This window comes from Apaloderma vittatum, unplaced genomic scaffold (genome assembly GCF_000703405.1).
Source record: "Apaloderma vittatum isolate BGI_N311 unplaced genomic scaffold, ASM70340v1 scaffold12917, whole genome shotgun sequence".
Classification (NCBI taxonomy): Eukaryota; Metazoa; Chordata; class Aves; order Trogoniformes; family Trogonidae; genus Apaloderma; species Apaloderma vittatum.
In genome coordinates this window covers 97541-111131 of record NW_009727948.1, presented here as the reverse complement: position 1 = coordinate 111131, position 13591 = coordinate 97541, and the positions used below count along the sequence as shown (strand labels likewise).

At 38.2% G+C, this 13591-nt stretch overlaps 1 protein-coding gene across 1 annotated transcript in view; it reads left to right on the top strand.

The window, feature by feature from the left end:
* The window catches only part of CBLB (Cbl proto-oncogene B, E3 ubiquitin protein ligase), a gene marked incomplete at its 5' end in the record, with an annotated part of 44380 nt that overhangs the window by 14856 nt on the left and 15933 nt on the right, over positions 1-13591 (top strand). Inside the window, 3 exons of the mRNA XM_009873908.1 lie at positions 2000-2185; positions 4093-4458; positions 8491-8585. Coding sequence (XP_009872210.1) covers positions 2000-2185; positions 4093-4458; positions 8491-8585 — 647 coding nt within the window. The remainder of the gene's footprint in view (positions 1-1999; positions 2186-4092; positions 4459-8490; positions 8586-13591) is intronic.

The following is a 13591-nucleotide window of genomic DNA, read 5'->3' as shown; positions in this document are numbered from 1 at the left end:
GCATCGAATATATTATATTACATGGCTCTTGGCTTTCAGGAAAGCTTGGTGGAGAACAACTAAACTTTGAAAACCAAGGCTATTAAGTGATACAGTGCTTATTATGGCATTTAACTATGCATTCTCTTAAGGAAAATGAATTGACATCCAGTTTATAGTCATAGTTATGGTTGCTCAGATGGGCTTGAGCGATAGTTGTTAGCTTAGTCATTCAACTTTCCATAATGTTTTGAGAGGCTGAGCACCTCAGGTCATTCATGTGTTTATCTTCATGGCCCTCCAGTCAAGGTCAAGGGCATTCACCGATCAAAGGAAACACAGAAAATTTATATTCAGGCTATTTAATACGAACTTTGTAACCACTTTTACAGTGAAAAGAGAAACTAGGAAACTTCTGGTAACCACAAAGAGCAGAAATCTTGCTCTGTCTCTTGAAGTTGAATGCATAGTTGTGCACTGAGTTTATGTGTGTAGATGAAGTGGCAAGACCCTAAGTATCAACAGAAAAATCACTCTGGCAGTGGAATTACACCTCAGCCTCCCAGCTCTTCAATATCTCCTCGCTCCTCTCTTATGTTTTCTTGCAATGTTATCAAGTAATACTGTGATGGCTCCTATTTTTGAAGGAAATCTGATACCAGTTCCAATTGTATTGAAGAATATTAAAGTAAGCTGTGGTACAGAGCGTTAAGCAGTCACTGTACTGGATTGTTTTCCTGGATCTGCTTTTAAATATATCAAGTTTTCAGAGTCTTTAATACAGTCACTATCTGTGAAGAAAAGGGAATGTTGTTGAATTTTTACATCATTAGAGAACTTCCTAGTCTCATCCCTGTCATCACTGTGGGATGTACAACATTGCTGAGAAAATGCTGATGAAAAGAAGGGGAAAGTTTTAATCAAAGTGGCTTAGCTGAAAGATGGGTGCATTCTGTGAGCAGTTTTTTTTGCTTACCTTGAAGAGATGGCAGGGTATTATTAGCCTCTATAAGCAAGGTATGGAGCGAGAGCACTGGGATGCCTCAGGGCACAAGCAGCTTGAGGCTGATGCTTGGTGTGAATGGCTTCCAGCTACTTGTGTCCAGTTAGGGAAAGCACAGAGCAGCATAAACATCCAGGTTTGCTTACAGTACGCTGCAGCAAATCACAGAAATAACTTCCACTGATTTATATGAGCAGCTAAACTGTGTTTGTTAAAACTACGCCAAATGAGATTCAAGAAGTAGTTGCAAAAAATGTGTGGAGTCTGTACCAAGGACTGAGATCCTTTGGTTCTGATCAATTTGAAAAGAGATGTCAAGGAAGAAAAAAATCATAATTTGTCATGAGGGGGTAATGTTAACAGTGTGTGTGTGCGATTAGTTCAGTATTTGCTAAAAGGATAAACTGAACGGTCCTAAAATGATTTTTGTAAATCAGCAAATAAATGAGGGAAGAACTAACTTGTTTGCCTATGGGCTTGTTGATGATTTTGATTCGTAAGTTTTCAAAACTATTTTATGTAGGAGTATGATTTGAGAATGGACTATGGTTAACAGACAGTATCGTAGATGTCCAGCTTTTAAAAGTAATTTTATAACATTCTAGATGGAGTATTCTTTATTAACAAAAAGGTTATCAGGAGCGATAGTACTACAGTAGAATCTCTACATTTGTGATTGTTTCCCTTTCTATGGCAATGATTGTTTTTTAAAACAAATTACTGGAATATATATTCTTTTATTTTCATGAGAAATTAACATGGATCTTAGTTTTGAGGTAGAATGACTTGTAAACTTCTTTCTCAGTGACTGTGAGATGAGCACCTGTACTGTCTGTTAATTAAAAGAACAGAAGAGTGTCCATTATGATAAATCGCTTAGTAAGTACCTGACAAATAATCAATTACTAAGTAATCAATTAGTAAGTACCTGACAAGTAACAAATGTTTTAGTCATGGAATGAAAGTTGTATTATTGATCGTCAGGTAAATAGTGGGGTTTTATTTCCTGTCATACAGTGCAATGAGAGGCAGAATTCACCAGTGACTTCCCCAGGATCTTCCCCTCTTGCACAAAGAAGAAAACCACTTCCAGACCCCCTGCAAATCCCACATCTTAGTCTTCCACCTGTACCTCCTCGTCTGGATCTTATTCAAAAGGGAGTGGCGCGGTCACCATGTGCTAGCCCAACGGGATCACCAAAGGTAACTTATTGAACCATTATTTCTTTTTATGTGAATATTAAGAAATTGTGTTTGATTATTTTCATGGTAAACTTCCTTGCTGGTTTTGGAAGATTGACTATTCTGAAATTCTGCATGTGTTTGCTCTGTCCGAATGAACACTAATTCTTTGTAGCTTAGGAAAACTTTAGATTAGATCCATGTTGATTAAGTCTCTTATCTCCTTCAGTTGACTTTGGCAAGTGCCTGTCCCTTTGTATACTACCTTACATAGTCAGATTTTCACAGCTACATGTGTTGGTCACATGTGACCTCTGTCTGATGATTATGTTGTATTTGGTTACGGTCAGAATTTTAAAGACAGTGCTGTAATGGATCAGCACAAAAATAAATAGAAAGTTTCCTGAAAATAAATTTTAAAGTCATTATTTCATTAAAATTATATGTTGTGCTCTGAATATGATTTTTGCTTGATTTTCACAATATCCTTGCAAGAAAAAGTATGTTCAAATACACTGCTTCTAAAACCTTAAATGGCATGTATCAGGACTCAAGTTTCAAAGGAAATAATAATGACTCTGTAGCTAACAAATGATACACTGTGTTTTGTGAAACTAATGATACTAAAAAAGGAGTGGTTTTTTGAGTGAATAAGCACGAAGGAGAACAAATACTGGGGATTTTTTCACTCTATTATTAGTTGATCATTTTGTTATATTTGCTGTATAGAGAGGGGGAATTAATTTAAATTTTTCATCTTTAGGTGTTCAATTCAAATTCAAGTTCAAAGCATGACTTTGAAACCTCTACGCTCATAATAATGCAGTATGAAGTACCCTATTTATTTTTTCAGGTTTTTGCTTCAAGCTTGAAAATCAACCTCTTTTCAAGATTCTACTGGTTTATAATTGAGAGTAAAAGATAGAAGTTTAAGTAGTTTCTTTAATTTCCTTTTGTAATTTCTTATATCAGGAAATTTACAGCACTTTCAGGGTATTTGCTGAACATATTGCATATCTATTAAGAATTAATTTTACAATAGCGCATTTTTACTGTGTTCATATTTGAAAAAGAGCAAATCAGAAATACCATTAGTACTGTTTCTGATTTTTCAGCAGCATTATTTTGAAACAGATAGTGGTTTGGTTTTTTTCTTGAAACTTGTTCTAAAAATGAATAAATTGAGAGATGCAAGGGAAATAAGGTGAGGACAACAAAGGATAGTTTCATGCTTTAAAAAAAAAAGACAGTTTAGTCTCTTTATCTGCGGTGGAAAATGATAAATATAAGCTATAACTTAAATAATTTGGACCCAACCATTATATCTCTGCTTTGGCAGTAAACATAACTTTCTTAACTAACAGATGAAATACACTTCTTTATTAAATATACTGTCCTATTTATATGAATAGATCTGCAGGTAGAAGAACTTATTTCAGTCTAAGTAGCATGTTGCTCAAAAATAACGGGCTATGAAGTGAGAGCAAATAGTGTTCTTGGTTTAAAACTTATGTGACCTCCATCTCTGCAAGTGGTACTAATATCCAGGCTTACCAGAGTCCATGAAAATTACACCTTTCAGGTGTATCCTCCCTGTATTTCTTATGGCATCTGATGTTAGGAGAAAAACACTTCATAGAGACCTGGCCTGAGTGTAAAATGCTGTTAGTAATTCACTCCTATTGAAAACTCTTGGACTTACCAGATTTGTGCTCTTATATGGGTAGCTGTGCAGCTTATAAGTTTTAGGGTGGTTTGTTTTTTTTTTCTGATAACTTGTTTTTCAGCTTTTTAATTTTGGTACACATAATTTTAGAAAACATCTCAGCATTTATAATAAAGTTCAATTCTGAGAAAGGAAGTAAGGCAGAAATATGCATGCCTACATGTAACTTTTTTTCTTTTTTTAAACTTACTGTGTTGTTCAGTCTTCTCCTTGTATGGTGCGGAAACAAGACAAACCTTTGCCAGCACCACCGCCTCCCTTGCGTGATCCTCCGCCTCCTCCACCAGAGAGACCCCCTCCAATTCCACCGGACAACAGGATAAGCAGACACCTGCATCACCCGGAAAGCGTGCCTTCCAGAGACCAGCCAATGCCTCTCGAAGGCTGGTGTCCCCGAGACGTGTTTGGGACAAGCCAGTTGGTGGGATGCCGGATAGGGAGTGATGCTTCTCCCAAACCTGGACTGACTGCAATTTCAAACATAAATGGAAGGCACAACCGCATAAGTTCTGATCCAGGTTTTTTGAGGAAACACAGGCGTCACGAGCTGCCTGCAGAAGGTGGCAAGGTATGAAATGAGGTGTATGTGTTGAATTCATGGTCTCTCATGAAGACTGTAAAGATGCAGTGAAACTATGCAGGGAGAAAATTAGGAGAGCCAAAGCGCGGCTAGAGCTCAACCTAGCTACAGCTGTTACGGATAATAAAAAGTATTTCTATAAGTTCATTAACAACAAAAGGAGGATTTAGGGAAAATCTCCATCCTGTATTGGATGCAGAGGGAAACAGTAACAAAGGGTGAGGAAAAAACTGAGATGCTCAATGCCTACTTTGCCTCAGTCTTTAGCAGTGGAACTAGCTGTTCACTGGACACCCAGCCTCGTGAGCTACCAGACAGGGAGGGGAAGCAGAATGAGGTCATCACAATTAAAGAGGAAGTGGTCAGTGACCTGCTACGCCACTTGGATGTGCACAAGTCGGTGAGGCCGGATGAGCTACACCCAAGGGTGCTGAAAGAGTTGGCATACTTACTTTCCAAGCCACTTTCCATTATTTACCTGAAGTCCTGGCAAACTGGGGAGGTCTCAATGGACTGGAAGGGAGCAAATGTAACACCCCTCTACAAGAAAGGCAGAAAGGAGGATCCAGGAAACTATAGACTTGTCAGTCTGACCTCAGTAGCAGGGAAGGTCATGGAGCAGATCATCTCGAGTGCCATGACATGCCATATAGAGGACAACCAGGGCATCATGCCCAGTCAGCATGGGTTTATGAAAGACAGGTCCTGTCTGGTGAACCTGATCTCCTATGACAACTATTGGACAAGGGAAAGGCTGTGAATATTGTCTACCTAGACTTTCAAAAAGCCTTTGACACTGTTCCCCACAGAATTCTCATGGATAAACTGGCTGCTCATGGCTTGGACAAGCATATGATCTGCTGGATAAAGCACTGGCTGGACAGACGGGCCCAAGGCGTGATGTTTGGTGGAGTTAAATACAGTTGGCAGCTGGTCACAAGTGGTATTCCTCAGAGCTCAGTGTTGGGACCATTTCTGTTTAACATCTTTACGGTGTTCCTCAGGGCTCAGTGTTGGGACCATTTCTGTTTAACATCTTTACTGATGGTCTTGATAAGGACATGGAGTGCATCATCAGTAAGTTCGCAGATGACACCAAGTTAGGTGGGAGTGTTGATCTGCATGAGAGTAAGGAGGCCCTACAGAGAGATTTGGATAGATTGGATCAATGGGGCCAATGTTAACGATAAGAGTTACAATAAGGCCAAGTGCCAGGTCCTGCACCTGGGCCACAACAACCCCATGCAACACTACGGGCTTGGGGAGGTGTGACTGGAAAGCTGTCTGGCAGAAAGGGACCTGTGGGTCCTAATCAACAAGTGGCTGAATATGAGCCAGCAGTGAGCCCAGGTGGCCAAGAAGGCCAATGGCATCCTGGCTTGTGTCAGGAATAGTGTGACCAGCAGGAGTAGGGAGGTGATTGCCCGCCTGTACTCGGCACTGGTGAGGCCACACCTTGAGTGTCATGTCCAGCTTTGGGCACCTCAATACAGAGAGAGGTCGAGGTGCTGGAGCGAGTGCAGAGGAGGGCAACAAAGCTGGTGAAGGGCCTGGAGAACAAATGAAGAGCGACTGAAAGGAGCTGGGGCCATTTAAAGAAGAGGAGGCTGAGGGGAGACCTCATCACTCCTTTGTAGAGTAGGGTTAATGGCTGGACTCGGTCCCAAGAGTCTTTTCCAACCTGAATGATTCTATGATTGTGTTAATCCCAATTTGATACCCTGCTGCAGCACTGTCTTGCACTGGCTAACACACCATTTGTACTGGTCAATGTTGATCTACTGCTTCCGAATCTTTCCTGTCAAGACTTAATAGTATCCTGATCGTTAATACATTGTTAAATTCTATATTTTGTAAAGCAACTGTATATGAGGGTCTAAGTTCCTATTTTAACATGAAACCTTCAAACAATGACTTGGAGAGAAAATTCTAGATTTGCTATGTTCCTTTAGCAAATCATCTGTACAGTTGGTGCATGATAGTAACATGTCACTCTATGCTGTACACTAGCTATACAGCATCTCAGGTCCACTTTGAAAGTATCTTACAGCAAAATTGTGTGTGCATTTGCTGCTGGAATAGTAGATAGGTACAGATGATGTATACAAATATACTTAAGTTGTCAGATATATTTCATGCGTTGACATAAACCCCTATATATTCTAAAGGTCAGTTGTGTTGTTAATCAGTAAAACATTGCTAGTTTAATGCTCTTTTGAAAATAGTCTTGTTCAGTGTACTCTAATGGAAAAGGTCTAACCTGTCTTGACCCTGAGAAAGAGGAAACAAATACATCCAAAGCCAAGCTAAATGTAGAATCATTTATTGTATTGTTGTCACTGGCTATGTGGGCAGCATCCTTGAAAGTGCTCAGTTGCACAACCTCGGTATTGCATTGTTTTATTTGGTATTATCATCAGTACTCTAAACATTATTCAGGATAATTAGCACTGCAACTCCCCTTTTCTTTGTCAATTGTTTACAGTATTACATATCTTTAGCTGAATTCTTCTTCCTTTGTATTTAAAACAGAACTCCAGCTGCTGGACTTGGACATTGTTGCAATTTATCAATAGCAGCTTTTGAGTTCTCTTAGACAAATGTCCAGTGTAGTGTCCAATAATTCATTTTCATTGCTGAAGGCATTCAGAGTTGTCACTTTCAACCTTTTCACTGATTTTCAAGCTTGATTTGGCTAGGGGGCATATGGTTGTCACTCATGGGAGAAGTATGTTCTCCTGTCCTTGATTGCGGTGAATAATATATATATCGATAACAATAGTGCTTCTTCTATGAAAAGATAAAAAGAAGTGAAGGATTGTTTCTGTATGTTAATTGAAGATATCTGGGGAGGAGAGCATAGAGGGAGTAGTTCTCGCATTAGGCAGCTTCAGACAGCTTTCAAGACTGTACAGTTGGAGGGGCTTAGGTTTGAAAAGAGATCAAGTGGTCATGGCCTAAGAAAAAGTTCTGAGTTCTACTCTAATCAGTTTTATCAAAGCAGCTCAGTAATTTATTCATAGAGCAGGTTATTAACTCAGAGCTGCTCTTTTTTTAGCTTCAAGACTACGTAGCTGGTGCTAAGAAGGCTGGATTTGTGGTTAAGTCATGGTAGTTAGAAGTCATAACTATTTCACTCTGCTTTTCCCAAGGTCACAAGCTATTTAACCTTTCTATCTTTATTTTAAAAATTCTTTATATGGATATTTTGGTTATTTTGAATGTGTATTACTGTAATTCAGTTAGTATTGGTAATGAACATTGACACATACATGATGAAAGGTGCTTAAGAAGTCTATGATGTTATATGCAATTAGAGTGTCCTTTTGTCAGCATGGAGGCAAAACACCAAAATTACTTACAGCTAGGCAGTTGTTTAAAGTGCTACTGCTTTTCATCTGATTTTAAAAGGATACTGGGTTTATATATTAAACTGTACCTTTATAGAGCAGCGTTCCAGTTGTGCTCTGGCACAGTATTGAAACTGATGGAATGAGTACTTCTCAGAATAACCACTCAATGCAGTACTGACAGTGTAGTCTGGAGAAGTTAGGTATGTATTTCTTGAACCAAATACTGTTTGAACTGTCAACTTCAGGTTATAGATCTATGCCCTTTGGTTAAATGGAGCAACTGGCGATTCTGAACTACCGTTTCAGGCTGCATGTACGTTCACAAAGGAAACATTTAATGAATTTTCATTCCTGAATTGTATATCAATATCTAATTGTAATACAATTTTTTTTTTGTATTGGTAAAAGCCAAGAATAGAGAAGACAATCATGTGGGTAGGCAGTAGGTTCTGGGAGGCACAATGTCACAGACTTCTAAAAAACCTGATTATGTTTAGCATGCTGTACCTGTTGTTTTCCCACTGTACTTGATCCCTCTCACTTTGATTGCTTTGCAATATTGAAATATTAGTTTTCCCACAAGCAGTTCATCTGTAACTGCGTAGTCCATCTAGCAGTGGCGGTAAACAGGAGGAGATACCCATTTTAACACTTGTGTGCTTTTTAGGTCTTTTCAAACGGTCATCTGATAAATGAAGAATATGATGTCCCTCCACGGCTTTCACCCCCTCTTCCACCTGCCTCCATCATCCCTAGTATAAAGTAAGTTAATTTCATCTATATGTGTTAATTAATGTTAGATAATAGCACTGATTATCTGATGCTGAAAGAAAAGCAGGAAAAAAGAAATAAAATTAACTAATATAACTTGGTGTTACATTTTCCATGAACTTAAACGTGGTTTTACAAAAGAAATGTAAGTTATATTAAGTAGGGGCATTTCTAATGTTAATTGAACATACTGTATGAGAGAGAATAAATTGTGGCAGATCTTGCTCCCAGGTATTTGGCAGTGGAAGCTCATACCGTCTGGTTTTGCTTCTACTGCAGGGAGGTGTGGTCAGAGCTATTTATTGAACAAGATGAGAGGTTCTAGGGAAAGTGCTACAGATGAAAAGCACGATGTGTGTGGGTTCTGCCCCTAATCTCATCGTGCTTTGTGGGCTTTATGCACATAGAGCTTATCCAGGGTTCATATCAGTATTTTTTCCTTTGTTGTGCCTAATAAACAAAACCGTTTTATATGGTTTTAGATGGGCTCAGCCTCCCTGAGTTCCACGATATGGTTTGGGAAATCTTGTCATTTCAAGTTGCAGGCTACTCCTAGTCTTGGAGTAAGAGGACTGCTTATTTTGTACCAAGATGTGGCTGTGCATAGCAAATATCTTTGGACTCTGAGTCACACTCGAAATAGAAATCTTGGAAGTGCTAAAATGTAGTTTGTCGATTCTTTGTGATTTTTTAAGGAGATTGGAGCATATCACAGTGTTTTATATTGTCCTGCAGCTTCTTCCCAATGTACTCCTTGTAATTCTTGCTGTTAAATAAAGTAATTGGACAGCCAGTACATATTAATACTGATAATTTTCTCATTAGCATGTAGTTTTGCCATATCTTCAGCAACCATTCCATTGTTGTTCAATTAGCAGTAACATAAAAGACAAATACATTTCAGCATTTCATTAATATGCTGGTTTTTCTCTTGCTGAGTGCTAGAATAAAGGTGCAGTGGACCATGGACTTTTTCATTCAGAAGCGTTTTTTCAGGTGCAACGCTTGCTGAGTTGAAGGAGGTCTCTATGTTTGCTTTCAGTTCAGAAGCAAATTTTAGAACATGATATAGAGACATTTCTGTAATTGAATGTTGTGATGTTACCTCACTGAGGTAGGCTATCACAGGAGTACCGTTTGTGTACCTCATGTAATCGATCCCATTATAGAATCGTCTCCTTGGGTTGACTACTCCTTCCGTGATACAGTACAACCCTGTGTCAGTCAGCAAGAGAAAGCAGTAACTGGTTTGTATTCCAAAGAAAATTGAACTCTGAAGAGGGGAAGGTTCTTATTTTTTCATAGCATTGAAAACAAAACATTGTGCTGCATGAAAATCCATTTTTTTTTACTCAGATTTTTGCAGATGTAGCCTAGAATCAAAGTACAGTGTATGCATACACCATACTGTGTTCATTAGAAAGTCCACAGGATATTGGAGCAATGTGGACAGGCACAAAATCCCTGTCAAGCCAGTCTGAAACTAGAATGTGTGACTATAGCTTGGTCAAACGAAGTATTTTCATTAGATGAAGTCTTCCAAATGGAAAACTGATGTGTTCCAGCCAAAAGAAGGTCTTCATTAGCCCTAGACTTTTGAGGAAGAAATTAACTTTCATCTCTGGTTTGGTTTTGTACTTAGGCTTCTTAAAAAATATACAATTATGTTTTAATTTTTGAAAAGTAGAAAGTATCAATATATATCCTAGGGGCAAGAAGTTCAAATCATCTAATTAACAACCGCTAAAATGTCACATGGAATGGCTGTTACAATTAAAAATTGATAATCCATGTTATTGTGTGGCAATATGTAGGTGGAAAAACTGGAGAGGGGGGTAAAATTCTTCAAAAATAGTGAGTCCAGTATTGCTTTCAGAAAGATAACCTAGATAATAGTTAGCATGATTTAATTTGAAATGTCGGAGAGAGTATTTTTACAGTATATTTTTCCTCCTGTTAAATTGATTGCACTAAGCCCTCATAAATATGTTGAATTATACTTGATCCAAAATATTCTCGCTTTCCACAACTGTGCTCCTGCAAGCAATCTGGTGCAAGTGTCTTTTTTTTTCTCCCTACTTTCTGATCTCTGCAGAGTTGTGGCCTGAGAGAGCTAGTTTGTTTCATACAGTTCCAAGGCATTTTATTCTTTCTAGTTATTGTCATGAGTCTGTAATTTCAAAGGTTTGACTGAAAAATACATTGGCTGTGTATGAAATGTCTGAGTCTAAAAAATGAGATGGCAAAAAGACCATTAACTGAAACTTCACAATTCTAAAATGTCCCTGCTTGTTTGATCAGTTTTTACTGCATATGACATTACAAATTTGGCTTTTTTTCTCTGCCAAGTTACATTAATAGAAAAGCACCAATGTCTTGTCTTTTTTTTTTTTCCTGGAAATGGTGCTGATTTATTTTCATTTTACTAAATTGATTATTATTAACCATACTTTAATAATGAAATATTGGACTCTGTAACCAAACATCTTATTTTTATTTTCCACTCAGCCACTTAGTTGCTTGCCCTACATGTGAGAAGTTATTCTTTTATTGGACTGCTCTAATCATGACAGATTATTTTTAGCAGTTTTGATCAAATTGATATTTTATTCTTGAAAGAATAAGTAAATCTTTTTGTCATAACTACAGAACAATTCTTCCCCAAAACTTCAAAATTTTTCAAGTAAATAGCATTTATTCCCTTAAGTCGCATTTCACTACATCAGTAGAAAATTGGCCTCTCAAAAGTACTTTATATCACAGTGGTATTTTCTGTGAGAGAGCATCTATTTTTGAGTATAAAACGAGACACCCAATTCCAAGTGCCTTTTGTAGTTTATAAATGTTTTAGGAATATCTAGTTGCTTTGAGGTAGTTAAGGGTAAAGTAGCACTGAAAGGTATTTCTCTTCTTGCTCTCGCTTCTATCTTGCTAAAAAACTTGGAAGGTGAATTCATAGTTCTGTTAAAGGTAACTGTGGCTTGGAAGTTCTGGCTCCCTTGAAATCAGCCTTTTGACATGGCACTTCTCCAGCGGCCTTAGGAGGAGCACTGCTTACAGGCATGTTCCAGACATCTGAGAGATGATGCTCTGGATGACACAAGGTGCCCTAAGCTCATAGCTTGACAGGTCAGTGAGCTTGGGTGCATCACCAGTTTTGCAGTAGTTCTTATCGTGATGCAGGCTTACCCTGTGACAAATAGGAGATTGTGTCCTCTGTGAATGAAGGTGAGCTGCTTTTATAGACACTTTGGTTTTAAGAGTAGAGCATGCTGGAGGCCCTCAAGCAACTGACAGGCATTGACTTTATCTCCTGGTCCATATAACTTAACACTTACTTGGCTGAAAGAATTGGGTGGAGACCTTGCAAGATTAAAGCTTTGGTCTGTACTGGCAAGTAGTTCTCTGCATAGGGCAGAAGAATTCATGGTAAGGACCTGATGGCTGACCTGTACGTGTTCAGCTGGCAGTTCAGCTGGCTGTAGTCTTGTCCCATTAATGTGAGCAGTCTTATCGTAAGGGCACACTTGGAATATATCATGTAATTTAATTTAATCTGAAAGGTATTCAAGTTGTGTGCTTCTCCGTGCAAATCAAAGCACGGTAAGCGGGGAGACTAAAGGGGTTCGTTTCAAAAGTATGATCCTGATCCAGACTGAAATACATGGTTTGCACAGAATCACAGAATGTCAGGGGTTGGGAGAAACCTTGAAAGATCATCTAATCCAGCCCCCCTGCCAGAGCCCCAGGATCACCTAGAGTAGGTCACACAGGAAAACCTCCAGGAAGGTTTTGAAAGTCTCCAGAGACAAATACTCCACAACCTCTGGGCAGCCTGTTCCAGTGCTCTGTCACCCTCACAGTAGAGAAATACCTACTTATGTTTGAGCTTAAACCTTCTGTTTTCCAGACAGGAATTCGTCATGTTCATAATATCTAAGTTCTGTGAATCAGTTTACCAGTAAATGATGGAAGGGGAACCTTTCCCTGAAATACTTCAACATAAGCATGAGATAATAGTATCCTGAAGCTAGTTTACAACTAAGCCGGGCATTAAGTGGCTCAGCAAAAATGAATTCTCACATATTTTTCTGTTTTGGCGGTGTAGGATGAGAGATTGACATCTAGCCTTCCATTCAATGAACAAGAAAATACAAAGTCATCCTTACCAGATTGTATTTCTGACTTTCAATTTTAAAATATTTCCAATTAAGGAGTAGGAAGGGGATCTAGAGAGTGTATAAATACAGTGTACTGGTCAGTGTTGTATTCCTCTGTACACAAATCTTCTAAAGATGTAAGAATAATGAAGATTTTCAAAGTGTAGTTATAGAAAAATTCACCAGCTTGATAAACAGATGCCTAAGTGTTTCATGTCTTTGCTTATAATGACAACGTTCATCTGTTTAGTTACAAAATACTGTAAAATATTTGTCTTTTTATCTTACTAGGTGGTTTTGTGTAGAACAATAGAGATCTAATAAAACAATTTGATCGTGAAGATTTTCAATAATTGTGGAGAAAATGGCATACATGTGTAGCAGAACAGTGCAAAATGGGTTTATAGTCAAATATCATTACAACTGGAGTGAACTGGAAGAGCATTATGATGTTTTAAAAATACGAATTCTGAAATATTAATAAAGTACAATGTAAATATAGGACAAATTTAGGACCCTAAGGGAGACTATATTAGCTATATGTTAGTACTCTAACTCTTCTACTGCTTTACAAATAAAAAGCACTGCTCTAGTGTGGAGCACTTGTCTAAAGCTACACAGTATTCAGAAGCAGGAGACTTGAAACTAATGTCTTTAATAATAGCTCCAGACTAGTAACAATTTCTCAGCAGGGAAGGGAAGCTTTGTTTATTCCCAGTAATAGCCTTTGAAAAAGACTTCAAACTATACTACCAACCTGTTTTGGTTAGTGTTGGACATTTCTGGCCTATATATTACTATTTCAAAAAATATTATCTACCAAAGCCAGCAATTCAA